The sequence below is a fragment of the Gymnodraco acuticeps genome, unplaced genomic scaffold (genome assembly GCF_902827175.1).
Source record: "Gymnodraco acuticeps unplaced genomic scaffold, fGymAcu1.1, whole genome shotgun sequence".
Lineage (NCBI taxonomy): Eukaryota > Metazoa > Chordata > Actinopteri > Perciformes > Bathydraconidae > Gymnodraco > Gymnodraco acuticeps.
In genome coordinates, this window is record NW_022991632.1 from 1041763 (window position 1) to 1055980 (window position 14218).

Here is a 14218-nt window from a genome sequence, read left to right on the forward strand (position 1 = left end):
AGTCTATAGCACTACACTTATACAATGTAATGAGATGAGAGTAAAAGCACTTTAACCTACTTAATTGTATTGTGTTTTGCTGTGGCGCCCCCTTTCGGTTCGACGTTGTTAGTTTAACCTATCTAGTTTACTATACTGCAATATCATTGGTTCAAATAGTCAACGTCGTTTCTTTGCATACAGGCTCCTCCCTTTTTGTCTAAACCACTCCTTCACACACGCGCGCGCACACACAAACACACACACACACACACACACACACACACACACACACACACACACACACACACACACTAACCCCCTGTGATGCCAACCCTCCATGGCTGGGCTGAACGGCATGTCTGTCGAGGCGGTATAATCTAAAAGCAAACCGGGACATTATGGAGCAGACGGTGTGTTGACGGAGATGCGACGGTGCATGAAAAAGGTGATTACATTTGCACATCTGATAACAATGCATGTGTCTTGCGGTTAGCTGATGTTGCTAACTCACTCCTCCGTGTGACCGGAGTATCGATACATCGCTGCACGTTATCATTCATTCTCCTTCCCAAAATAATCCGATGGTGCCTGTCGTTACGTTTGTTTTTAAGACAGTTGGCCTCCGCGGCGGGATGAAGTATGATCGGCGATAAACACGCAGAAGAACACCGAGAGAGACATTTAAGTCAACTTAATCCATCTGGACATCGGGGGGGAAGATAAGGACCGTGATGGCTTCGATGAAAACAGCATTATTCGTGTTTCTACACTGGGGTGAGTTCAGTCTGCGTTGCACATGATTTCTCTCTGAACACAATGACTAAAACCGCCTCGCCATCTGTCACGTGGAGATGCATTTGTATGATTGTTGCAGACCAATCAGACTATTCATTTAGATATTATTTGCAGCACGTAGCTTTATTCTTATGATATGGCCCTAATTTTTTCATATATGGAGCACTTTTTCAAATTGTTGTGGTCTGCAAGTTTATGACCTACAATGCAAATATACAAGTGACAGATAGGACAGACCAATATCAAGCAAACATCACCTACAGGCTATTTGATGTATGTTTTATTTTTTTTTAAAAACATACAATTAGTTTCTGGTGACATCCAGGAAATCCCAAGTAAAAGTATTCAAATCAGCTGGGCTCTCTGATAATATTTGTTAACTACTGTATTTACACAAAGGTTAACTTTATCGTTGTTTTATGGCACTGATCTCCACAGTACAGATAGGTTTATTTTTGTTTGATCTCATCAGTGTGTTTCTTATTTTTCACAAGGTATATTTGGCAATGGGGTCTTCAAAGTTCAGCTACACTTAGTAAACATGAAGAAGATTTTTGACTTAAGGATAGTCCTTAGAATATACTGCTACATAATCAAATAAATCCAAGGTGCTTCAGAGCCTATATACAACTTTATTTTAGGCTGTGAATAGAACACACCACCCAACCAGACAGCAACAGATACATCTGACATGTATTAATATATCTGCCAACAGAACTACTCCTGTTTGTACTTAACATTTGATATATTTCTTTATCGCTTGACCATACACGTTAGACATAAGGAAAACATGTCGGATTGAATGCGACGGTATACATATTAATATAAAGACAATTTAATAACCAAAGGGTCATTTGTCACTCCTCTGGTACAACATGGATGTCTTTGTGGGGTCTTGATAGGGCAGTTGGGGCTCCCTCATGTTGCACAGGGTCCAGAGAGTATTCAGCATCATCAGCCATGGTGTGTCCCCCAACCCTATCAGTCCGAGCCCAATGTTAATTAGGGCTTGATCCGCTTAAGCCTCCCTCTAGTCTCCCATGTCATTATCTATGGGTGTGTTGTTATCAGGCCATGGCTCAGCCTGTGAGAAAGCTCCAGTTGTTTTTAGGTGTGACACACGCAGACAGGCCATGAGAGCCAAAACGCACCCATCTAGTATTTCTAGTTGTTCAGGTAGTTTAATCAGCTCTAGATGAGAGTTTAAGGTGTGTTAGTTTGAGATTATCCTTTGTTCATTGTCAGTTAGTGGGTGTATATTTGTTGACAGTTTTACTTGTTGACTTATTTGCATTTGGAAATGAGGAGTTTTTCTCAGCTTCTGCCCCCACTTGTGAATTTAAATCATTTGGTAGTCCTTTAAAATGTGTACCGATTATATAAAAGTATTTTTTTTCTTCCCACCATATGGATCAACTTATTATGAAGATGAGCTATCTGACCCTCGACTGGCTATCCACTTTAATAAATAAATAGCTTAACTTTTTCTGAGCTATTTGGATTATTTCTTTTATTACATTCACATTTAGATAGTAATACAAACATCACAATCAAGTCTGTATAACCATTTGATTGTTCCTCTGAGCTTCCTTCTCTCAAAAGAGGAATTACTATATGTCATTGCCCTTATCGTGACAGAATAGTAATGCTAGGAGAAGTTTCAGTGCCTGTGGCTTAAAGACAGTTTCTGTATTTAAATAGCAGCTCGGTCTGAGCCTATAACTATTTCAACGGGGTTCCAGGGGAAGTTGGGTATGCAGCCAGACAATGAGACTCAGTGAAATACAATCACGCTTGAACCTGGAAGCATGAAACCCCCGAGGCCCTCGCACTGAATATTTCTTCTCTTAAACCAGAACTGTGAAAAACCTCCCATGTTACCAAGTCTCTCTTAAACAGTTAGGTGACAGAGATAGTTTTATTTTTCCCTTTTGGCCCTAGTGACATCTTTTGACAGTTTCAGTGTGATTTAAAGTTTGGAAATGTCTAACTCATTCCAAAGCACTGCACTCAATGACCTGTTTTTGCTTCTTTGAGCACTGAAAAATGTCATTTGTGTTGCTAAGTAGTATTTGTTGATATTTTTTAAACAACTCAATGGGTTGTTTGAGAATGTATGTAGTAGACATTTTAATTGATTGAAAATAACTGTTTGCAAAACTGTAAATGCCACTTTTCACTGTATTGGAGTATTTTACAGGCAGCTATGGTGTTTTTCTCCTAAGCTATTTGTATTGATTCCCTGTTAGTCAGTCATCAGCTCAGGATATTGATCAGTACCAACCATGCTACGAGGCCAGAATGTGACCCACAGGAAATGACATTATTGCAGTTTCCAATCTTTGCTATCCATTCATCACAGTGTTTCACTCTCTTGCTGTCTCTCCATTTGTCTTTCACAGTGCTCCAGTGCGCTGTGTGTCGCGACGTATCTGTTCCTCCTGGGACCCTCTACCGTGTTGCAGGGTTCCCCCTCTCCCTGCCCTGTGCTGTGTCAGGATTTGAAGGGCCACGCACGCAGGACTTTGAGTGGTTCCTGTACAGAGATGATGCTGGTGGCAGGCAGATGGGAGTGGTGTCTACCAGGGACAAGGGCTTCCCTTACGCCCCATTTCAGCCTCGGGTGAAGAATGGGGAGGTGAGGGTGGAGAGGGACTCGGGGGACAAAGTCCGACTGGTGATCCAGAGACTTCGAGCTGAAGACCAGGGGAAGTACGAGTGCTACACACCCAGCACGGACAGCACCTACCAGGGGAACTACAGCGCCTCAGTGCCTGTCAAAGGTCAGTCATATGTTTGTAATGTATTTTAAATAGTTATTTACAACATTATATCTGAGTGGTTGTTGAATTATATCTAATTGTTTCTAATTTTGCCAAAATGTATCACTCATGTTCCAATCGTGTTGTTTAATGTCTAAGAACAGGCTTAACCTTTGTTCATTGAAAAACAATTATTTAGTTGTGACATAGTTTGAACTATAATTGTGATTTCCAGTTCTGTCATGGGGGAAAGAAAACATCAACAACTCTGCACTACATCAGCCAGATGGATGACATTTATTAATCATACTATGTGTTTACTCAGTACATGACGACATTCCTCGTGTCTAAGCTGTTATTTACACTTGCCGTCTGGAGTTTTCCTGCTCAAGCTATCAATAACATTTTGCCCTTTCCCTATCCCATCAGCATAATTACCTATCCTGTTTCTTATAATTGTCTTCTCTGTGAACCACTAAGTTTATATTTGTAGTTAACTTTATGTTACTTTTGCAGCTTCATTATAGTTTGTTTATTACCCTCTCTTTGGCAAAGCTGGAGCCCACCTCTGATTGTGGTAAACATCTTGCAGTAACTCTCAGCTACCTCATTTCATTATATGCTTTAGTGTTCTAAACATAGACGTGTAGACATGTCTAAACAGCACACAGGCAATAGAAACTCAATTTGGCATCTTGTTTTCCTCCTGCCTGGCTACTGTAGCCTCTTGATGTAATTGTCTGTCTGTGTCTCTTTTATACACCTGCAGTGATCCCTGACACACTCCAGGTCAGCTACACCCGCTCCCTCACCGGCCAGCCCGTGCCCGAGGGGGCCGAGTTAACTCTGACATGCTCAGGCGGCATCCAATCGGAGCAGCTCACCCAGCTATCCATCACGTTTGGGAAGCGCAATAATGGAGAGGGCTCGGGAGCCGAAGGTGGAGGGGAGGTCAGCAACATAAGGGAGATTATCTCCATCGACAAGCTGCTGGGGGTCGTCCCTGGACGTATGTACAAGAAGCGGTACGACGATGGAGAGATCACGCTGGAGAAGAGGAACAAGGAAGGGGGACTGGGCGAGTACGTGATGAAGATGAGGGCCGTGCAGCCAGACGACACCGGCTCCTATTTCTGTGAGTCCACGCAGTGGATCCGGGACCCCGATCGATCCTGGCAGAAGATCGCACAGAGGACGCTGGATATTGGCAACTTGACCGTTCAGCAACTAGGTCAGTGAGAAACTTTGCCAGTATTTGTGCTGACATTTGCTAAACTTAGTACAGAGTGTTGCAAGTGTCATGGTCACACTACAACATGCATGTTGCACAATTATTTGTGTTCACTCAACATTGTGAACAACATACATTTGAAAGATTAAGTCAGCGAAAACATCTTCAAAGGAAAGAAGTGGCCACTTTGGTTGCTATATGATAATATCAGCAAAATGGCTAAGGTTTGGTTTCTACTTGGTGACGTCAATCGGCTGGACTTTCAGCGTTGTTGAGTACATTGGAGTCTTTCCAGATTTCAGACTGAAGCCCTAAATGTGTGTGTTACTTACAGCTTAACTGAATGTCTAGCGAGCAGTCTACTAATTAATACTGGGCTAATTAAACACGTAACTGGATACAGTTAATCCGCTTGTTGGGCTTTCTGATTAGATGCACGGATTGCTGGATTTTTCCTTCCCTGCTAGGTGGATGGATGGACATCTTACTATCAGAGCTACTATTGTTTTATTGATTGATCTGCAGATCATTTTCTTCATTAATCAGTTATTCCTTTGGTCTATGAAACCATGAAAAATGCCCATCACAATATCTCAGTTCCAGAGGTGACTTTATCAAATCTCTTGTTTTACTGTTCTATAATATTTGCACAGGGTGTACATTTAAAAGTTTAATACCGATATTATACCAATTATCTGGACAACAATAATATATACTGGGTGATATTATAAAGTCTGCCACTGGACCATTTCTACTTCATTCTATTCATGGGCCTGCGATCAATATGAGAACATTTTATACTCCCATTTTATACAATCGGTTAAATGAATGTCTACTAACAGAACACAATTAAATATGATTTGACAATTTTATTACTGAGCTCTAGACATCGAGACGTTTTACTTTGCATTGATGATATTGGATTGTTGATCGTTGAATTGATATAGAAATCGTCGTCAATGGAGCGCTACACCCCTATTATTTACTATTAGGTGAGACAAGCAGCAAACTCTCCCATGAGAAAACCTGAAACTATCAAAGTGTATTGACTATGTGTTCAGGCTGTCAGAGCGCCTGACTGACGCTGAACTCTGCTGATTATCCAGCTGGATTTTAGAGGTCGATATCTGGCTGGCCGGCAGCTCAATAACTGCCTGCTACCTCGCCGCTTGGCTCAATTTAAATTCTAAAGAGCTTGTGTAGATCTGAAGGATTAAGTAATCTTTCCTCCCACCTTGGCCCCTTGTAGCCCACAAAGAGGATGACTATCTCTCTGGCCAACTGATGTGTCCATTACCGTCAGAGCTGCTCCCTCCATATTTTAACATCTCGGATATGAAAGTTAACCCGATATATACATAGAATATTTATACTGGAAAAAACTTTAAAGTTTAATACTGATTTTGTATTCCTGTTGAGATTCACAAAAACTTCTTTGTAATATGTGGGGCTTACATTTATTTAGGTCAAATGTTTTTCTCTTCAGCATTACAATTGAACTCGCTTTAATGCATGCATTGTTTTTCTGTCAATTTCTGACAAGCACTATTACGATCTGTATTCGTCTGGCCCCTGCTGTCTGACTCATACAATAGCCTGACCCAGTCTCCCTTTTGTTTTGTTAAATAATGTGTCCATTATATGTTGAGTAGATCTTTTGTTAGGGGAAGTGTTATGTGCTTCCCTTACATAATGGACCAGTGTGTACTTATAAAATGAAAAAAAAAAAATACCCATACACTGTCATTTTATAAACATGCAAGTCTAATTAGAAAACGACAGGACAAGTTCAAGAAAATCAATACTGTGTGTATAATACATTTATTACAACCAGAGAGCGTGCATGTCTGTTTCTACTGTATTTGTAGTTAGTTCTTGATAATTGCTTAAGATGGAAGAGCTTCAGGTTATGAAAAACTTTCAAACATAATGAATCATTTTTAGTGGTCTGAATTTTCTACAACGTATAAGACAAAAGAACAAAAATTAAAGGAAAGTCTTAAGAAAATACCATTATTATTTGAAGCAGAAATGTGTTTCCTGCTGTTCGATTTAATTAAAATAATAAAATATCCAAAAGAGCCCTCAGATTTCACTTTTTGGGAGAGTCAATGATCCAATTCAATAAATACAAAATCTATAATTTTCCTAATTACTTTTCTCTTGTGTTCCATTTAGTTTTATGCTGTAATAATCACTTTCTAGTGTTTGCTTTCTGGTTGGGATGGTTATCCATTTGATCCTAAACATTAAATATGTAATGTACCAGAGAGGCCACCCTAGCTTTCCCACAAAGATGTTTACTGTCACAGTCTAATGGCCTGTTTGAGGCCCCCCCACTGCAGAGGATTTCCTTTCACTTTTAATAAGCTATCTCCCTCTGCCTCTTCCTTTCCCCAGCGGAGTCTCTGAGTATAACGTCCTCTCCCCGAGGGGAGGTGACCCTGCAGGTGGGGGCTCCTCTCATCCTGACCTGTGAGGTGTTAGGGCTGCCGGCGGAGGTAAACTCAGGGCTGCTGGTTCAGTGGATGAGATCAGTCAGCAGCGATGGAGCTAGGAGCGGGGGGGTCGAGGTAAAGACTCTCATTCTGCTCACTTGCTTTGTTGCTTTGCACCTTAAAGTATACCTTATTCTTTCAAGTATGTAAGTGAATATATGAGAACAAACAGGTCAGCAAGAGGGAAATATTTGACATCAAAATTGTTATCACATGCCATATTAGTATTTGCATTAAAGTCCATTTACAACAATAAGAAAAGCATATACTTTAAAATGCGTATGTTTGAATATGTTTGAGAGTCAGTTTTTATAGAATTGTAAAGTTCCTGCTTACACAGACTGAAATATTTATTAAATGATAATTGTCAGTTAAATTATTACTGGAGTGAATGGGCAATCCATCACAGTCATAAAGTCTAATTTATTTTCATCCAAAGTTACTACTGGATTTGAAAGGTTTTCCGGTGGGGTGCGTTCAAGTGCTGCAGGCAAAGTTCTGATGAATGACACTTGAGAGTTGGCTTTGAAAAAGCAGCAGCAGTCCAAAAGGGACATTATAATTTTAAAGACGTTTGCGTTTTATCAATATCATCAACCTTGCATGCCTTAGGGAACAGTCTGCACTAATTAAAAAATATTTAAAGTTTCTGGTTAATCGCCAAAAATGTAATTTAATTTATAATCTGACACATACTGACACATTGTATTTAACGTTAAGGTGGAGGTGGCCCGCATGAGCCCGGACGGTGTTGTGAGCTGGGGAGACAACCTCAGCCGAGCGAGTGGGGGCTCCATGGAGAAAGTGGCGGGGGGGAGATACACTCTGAAGCTGTTCTCAGGCCAGCCTTTAGACTCTGGGGTGTACCGGTGTGTGGTGAGTGTGTACGCCGGGAGAGCCAACCCTGACCCGTCTACTCCGGTAACACTCACCCAGAGGTCTGAGGGGGTCACCGTCAACCTCAAAAGCAAAGGTGAGAGCGCGGCATGCATCTTCAGTGACACGAGGGCTTCATCTGAACACTTTTGAATACATTTTCTGTTCAACGACTTCTGTTTTGGATTTTGTTATGAAATTATTTAAAAATTGTAATTCATGGGGCCCGTGTTGTTTGCCATTAGGCTTTGTTGGGCTGAGTTCAAGTCTGCAACAGGACCTCTGATACTTGTGACACTAGTCCCACCTACAGCTTTACAAATCTGTCTTAAAATCATTAAACTTTGTATTTTCTGATTAATGGTTTTAATGAAAAACAATCTGTGTATAATAAGTTAGTATAGTATGCTATAGTAGTTGCTTCCTTTCACATTTTCAGAAACTTCTAAAATGCTGATAAACTTGGGTTAACTAAGATCACATTGTTAAGTAGATGATTGCTACCATTTGATTGATCACACAATATTCATTCAGTTTTGTTTTGGCAGTCACATGTGTTAAGTCTACCCTCTACCCCCTATATCTATTCTTTGACTGTACCATTTCCTTCCAGATGTGCTGGTTGCAGCTGTGGCTCAGCTCCTTCGAGGCCCTCTGCTAAAACGAGGCAACACCATCACCCTGATCTGCAACATCACCGTGACGACCACAGGTCCCGCCCAGGCGCAGGTGCAGTGGCTGCGGTGGCCAATCCCTCCTCGAGTTATCAAGAGGGAGGAGAGCCCGGCCTCTGCTGTTACTGTACCGGACCCCCCTGTGGAGGAGGGGTCCAGCCTGGTAGCCGCCCTCATGTACGACGGTGTTGCAAAGATCTACGTCAACACTAGCGACGTTAGCATTGACCGCCTGTCCGCTGGTAGCTACAGGCTGAGGGTCCACTCAGCTACCATGGATGATCAGGGCATGTATGCGTGTCATGCCCAGGCGTGGGGTCAGGACCCCCATGGAGGCTGGTACAACACAGGGGCCAGAGCAGAGTCCAATGCAGTGACCGTCTACATGTATTCCAGAGGTAAGAGTGTCCTAGGGGTTGGATTTTTAATAATCCCTGTGTTCGTGGATAAATGTGAAGGATTACCAACAGTTCCAGTTTATTCTTTTATATTGGTGCTAATAAAACAATCATCATCAGTAATGTTGATATAAGGACTGAAGTTCAGAAAATGAAATCACTTTACTGTAAGGCAGCCTTTAAAACCAGGAAACACTTCCCCTGATCCAATCTGGTGGTAGTGTAACACTGACAGTACCAAGAGACATAATTAGAACTTTTATTTATAATACTTTATCTACATTTGCTATTATTGAATTTTGGAGCATGGGTTTTACTTTAAATGCAGGATTGCTATACTGTAGTATTACTACTTCTACTCAAGTTAGTGTTTGAAAACTTCCAGCTCCATTGACCTTCCGTCACAAGCTGGAGGGTGGCCTGTGTAAATGTTGAGTCAATTTCAAACATTTACTCTTAACCTTGAGAAATGTCTACATTTTGAGTGAGATTTATTCTTCTCTATAATTCCCTAGCAATAGCAGGGCATAGTTCCCCTCTACTTGCATATTCAATATTTGTATATGCACTTTATGTCACTTGTTCCTGTCCCATTTAGCAGTTTTTTTATTCTGTGGGATTCTGAACGGGTGGACCAAAACGACCTAGGGCTGCAATTAACTAGCTTGTCTTTCAAAGTCATTTGATACAAGTACTTCCTTGATGACCATTTCTTTAAAAAAGGAACCCGGTGAAAAGTACTTGTTATGACTTTACAGAGCCCAAGGGGACGTTTACATTTTGTTGTCAAACTAACATCCAAAGATATTCAAATTAAACTAAAGCTGCGCCCTCTTAACAAAAAGTCAGTTAGATTTTCAGTTAGATTTTTTATCGCCGGTCAACATGTCCGTTAAAGTTTAAATCTTCCGGACAAAATTAGAAAAGTGCCGGTCAAAGGTCTTATTTGTTATGTATTGAGCTTTAAAACAAATGAATAATGACTATATAATCATATAAGAATAAAACACGGAGGACGGAGATCTCTTTTTCTCCCCCTCTTCTGACAGCCCAGCAGCTGATCTCAAAGCATGCTTCCCTCTCCTGCAGGGGGGCGTGGTCAGCTACGGCTCATTTGCATTAAAGCTACCCTGCAAAAACAGGGCTGGAAAAGAGCAAATAGAGCGAAATGAGGCATGGCTAAAATGCAGGATCTGTTTGGTATTTTGAAAAAAACCCTATATTTATATACTTTATATTAGGTATGGCCCTACAATATATTGTTCAAATATAGCATGATAGGTCCACTTTAAACTGTGATTTCTGTATTAGATCGTTCCTTTTACTGTCCTTTTTTCTGTAGAGGAAGAAAATAGCCGTAACTCAGGATTTATTTGTTGTTTGATGTGCAATATTTGACTCGGCAGCTTGAAGGCATTAAGAAACTATTGTTTTGCGCTTCGCTCCAATGCATTATTTTCTCCGGAAAGCGGGCGGGGCCGTATTTTTGTCCGGAAGTGACGTTAGGCCCTCATACTATATTTTTCTAGAAGAATCCCTGAATATGATGTTGTTCAGTTCAGCTTCAGATTGTTTAAGACCTGTTTCAAGTCAAGTTTTAAGTATCAATGTATTTGAGCATTTGTAACATATCTCTAACGGAGTGGACTCGAGTCCAAATATTTACGGTCAAAATACCCATGGTGTATTTATATGTATTAAATATTTACAGATGCAGAACAGAGATATGTTGAGCACAGTGATCATGTTTACACTGATCATGTGTTGGCCCTTGTAGCAGAGTTAGTTGTGTACTTTCTCTCTGTTCTGGGCGTGGGTCTAGATCCAGTTTCAGTCTCCACATTACTGAATCTCCAGCTCAAACCGTGCTTTTGATTTTTCCATTCACTTGCTTTTTCAAAAATAGTTGTGGTGCCTAAAGGTGAAAATAACATTTTATTTGGCAAAACTAAAATATTTTTCTATGTGATTATACAGGAGTACGTTTTCCCTTCTGAAATGAGGTTTTAACACTTTAACAAATGTCACTTTACATTACAACATCCTTCTCTTCTCTCTTACCCTCCCCCAGCTGAAGACCTCCTGCTCATCCCTCTGGTGGTCGGAGTCTCTTCGGCCTTGTTTGTGGGCATCCTCATCATCTCAACAGTGACCTGTTGCTTCATGAAGCGGCTGGCAAAGCAGCGCACTCCAAAATAAGTAAACCCGCTGTTTGCTGCCGATCTGAAGTCTGAATGTTCGCGAAGAGGCACAAAGAGGTGATGCCCAGAACATAGCGGGATACAAATGGCTGAGAAATAACTTTTAGACAAGAATGAAGCGAAAAATACCCTGCTGGTTTTCTGTGTTTAGACATTACTGTTTAACAACCAATGCCAAAAGATTGTGTTTTAAATTATCTTGTATTTTTGTATCCAAAACTCCTCTGGACATATTTTAGTCACCATACATGAACCTTACTGGGCAAAGACCTAACATTTTTGTAGTCCATTTCTATGTTAGCTTAACCTACATTTTTTTAATCATCCCTTTGTTCCAGTTTAACTTTCTGTCTAGAATGGAAAATGGTAAAAATACACAAGAAAAGCAAGATTTTTGTGACGAGGTAGAAAGTAAAGAAGGTACTCAGTTTCCTTTTGTCTATCACATGAGAGGAATCTTAAAGTTACTGTAGAAATTCTCAAGGAAAATCAAACAAACTGCCCTCTTAAAAGTCATGGTTTGATCATTTCAATTTGAAGGTCAGATATTTTGTATAACGCTGTTTACGTAGATCATCCCACATTTAGTAACGGTTCTATTTTCACACAAAGGATATTCTGTTTTCACGAATAGTTTATACTGTTCCAGTTGTTCCTTTCCTCTCGCTGCATGTTTTTCTTTTAACGTCGTTGTGTGTGTGCGTGTTTAAGCCTCTAGCACTGCCACTAAAAGTCACATGAATGCTGATGGGAGCAGTTCAGCCTCCAAAACGTAATCTAAGCAGGGACCTTCCACTGCCTGCAGCCCAGAACCACTCTGCATGTAAACGCAGTCTCTGTCTGTTACTTAATAAGGCAGGCGCTGGCTGGAGGCTTTCTAATGCCAAGACCAATTCAGAATCAATTCTAAACACAAGCATTCCTCGCCTGTGACACTTCACACTGAAGTGAGTTTTCTATATGGTCTTGTTTAGTTTCGACGAAGATAAATGGACAATATATCCATTTTGCACTGAGCTAATATGTAAATATTGTATGGAGTTTAGCAGTTTTTATTTTTCTTGATGTGAGTAAGACTATGCAGTCTTTGGCAAAGCGCCTGTGTTTAACATTCTGCACCAGTCTGTTCTGCTCTTTTGAAGCACTTGGACACCAATTGGACTGGGACCAAAGCCCCTCTGTCTCCTGCTTTTACTTGATATTCTTCAGGCTGAAAAGTCACTCCTTTGCTGTACTACTTTTAAAGTGCTTTTTGTCCCATTGCCCTTTGTGTCTGAGACAGAAAACAGTACTGTGAAAAAGAATCCTCTGTTAAATAACGGAAAACAATTTGTTTTGATTCACACAGTTTGGGTTTCTTGTCCCCGAGGTGAAAACCTCCTAAGCAGCGCAGTCACATGACCTAATAGTTGAGTGAAGTCTCACTATCGTCGGCATTGCAGTCATCATGTGGTTCAGGCCACACATTTCTGCAGCCAATACGTATTATGACTATAGCCCTGCTGCTAGCCACCAGCAATCTGTAGGACAGATGTACTGTGTCTGCACACTAATAATTAGTGAAATCCATCCTCCACTTCCTGTCCGAAGTAACACTTAAGAAAAGTCTGAGTGTGCCCACATTGTGTGACCACTTAAAGCAAGATACATGTTTGTGGAAAGGAGGAAGAAAGTCAAATATGTTGTTTTCCAGCTTGTGGATCTCCTTGAAATTATTCCAGGTCATTTTTTCTGCTTTTCGAAGTTTGTTTGCACTGAGCTATTCCTCATGGTCGCAGTCTGTCTTTACTGTCTGTGTCTGTCTCTTGGTTTCAATATGAGTCCATCTAAACTCCTTCTCCTGCCTAACCTGTGTGCTCTAAACCCCCGATTATAGATGTTGTTCACGGATATTAGGGAATAGAAATCACAGCTCTGGTTGCTTCCTGAGCCACTTTGTTCCAGATCAACTACTCAAAGCTGATTTGCTCCCCCACATAACCCACCCACCACATGATTACACACTTTTGCACACACGTACACTAAATGACTCACAGGCACACACAGCCCAGAAGCAGCGGCACAGTGGTGGCTGGTATTTCAGATGAAAGTAGGTGAGTATCTGCGTGCTCATCTCTAATCCCTGTTTATGGCTGCAGATTGAATCCTGCTGCCCTTCCCCCTCTATCTCTCACTATCTCTCTTACAGTGTGGCTCGCAATCAATCAATTTCTTTCTCTTCCCTGAGAAATACAGCCAGATGTTAAAAGTGTAGCTCATAGCGTACTAAGTGTGTAAGCTGCGGTCTACGTTTTGCTTTTGTTTAAGGATATGTTTAACCCTTTTGTGAAGGTGTTATGTTTTGTTTGGACTGTTTACTCTTTAATCCCACTGTTCCTGAATGCATCTTGTTACCATCGAAATACAAAAATGGCGGGTTATAACCTTTATATACAGTCTATGGTTATAACTCAGTTTGTTTCTTATGGTGCTTTGGCGAAACCTGCCAGTTGACAAACCAATAAACCACTCTGGAATTAAAACGTCACTCTGATTTCCTTTATTTTATACTGCCATGACACATCTTTAATCATATAACATCAAAACGTTCATACCAGAGGCCACTGGAGACAGCGGAGGTATTGTAGTAGGGCATTAAGTGTGGAGGCATATAATCAAATCTGTCAATGTGCAATTTAAGCATATTTTCCATTAATACAGTATGAAACAAACCTAACATTGCTTGTGGTTGTTGCAGTTTCCACATTAGAACCAGCCAAGCAGAGATTTGTATTTCAGCCTCAGGAGTTAACCCTTTGGGA

At 40.8% G+C, this 14218-nt stretch overlaps 1 protein-coding gene across 1 annotated transcript; it reads left to right on the forward strand.

The window, feature by feature from the left end:
- The first annotated feature begins 259 nt into the window (after positions 1-259).
- On the forward strand, positions 260-13944 carry igsf8 (immunoglobulin superfamily, member 8). The gene is made up of 8 exons (XM_034198445.1): positions 260-427; positions 594-756; positions 3180-3560; positions 4309-4770; positions 7171-7343; positions 7989-8241; positions 8758-9216; positions 11288-13944. Exons 2-8 carry the CDS (start codon positions 714-716, stop codon positions 11413-11415), a joined length of 1899 nt encoding a protein of 632 aa, XP_034054336.1. The 5' UTR covers positions 260-427; positions 594-713; the 3' UTR covers positions 11416-13944.
- Positions 13945-14218: the final 274 nt, after the last annotated feature.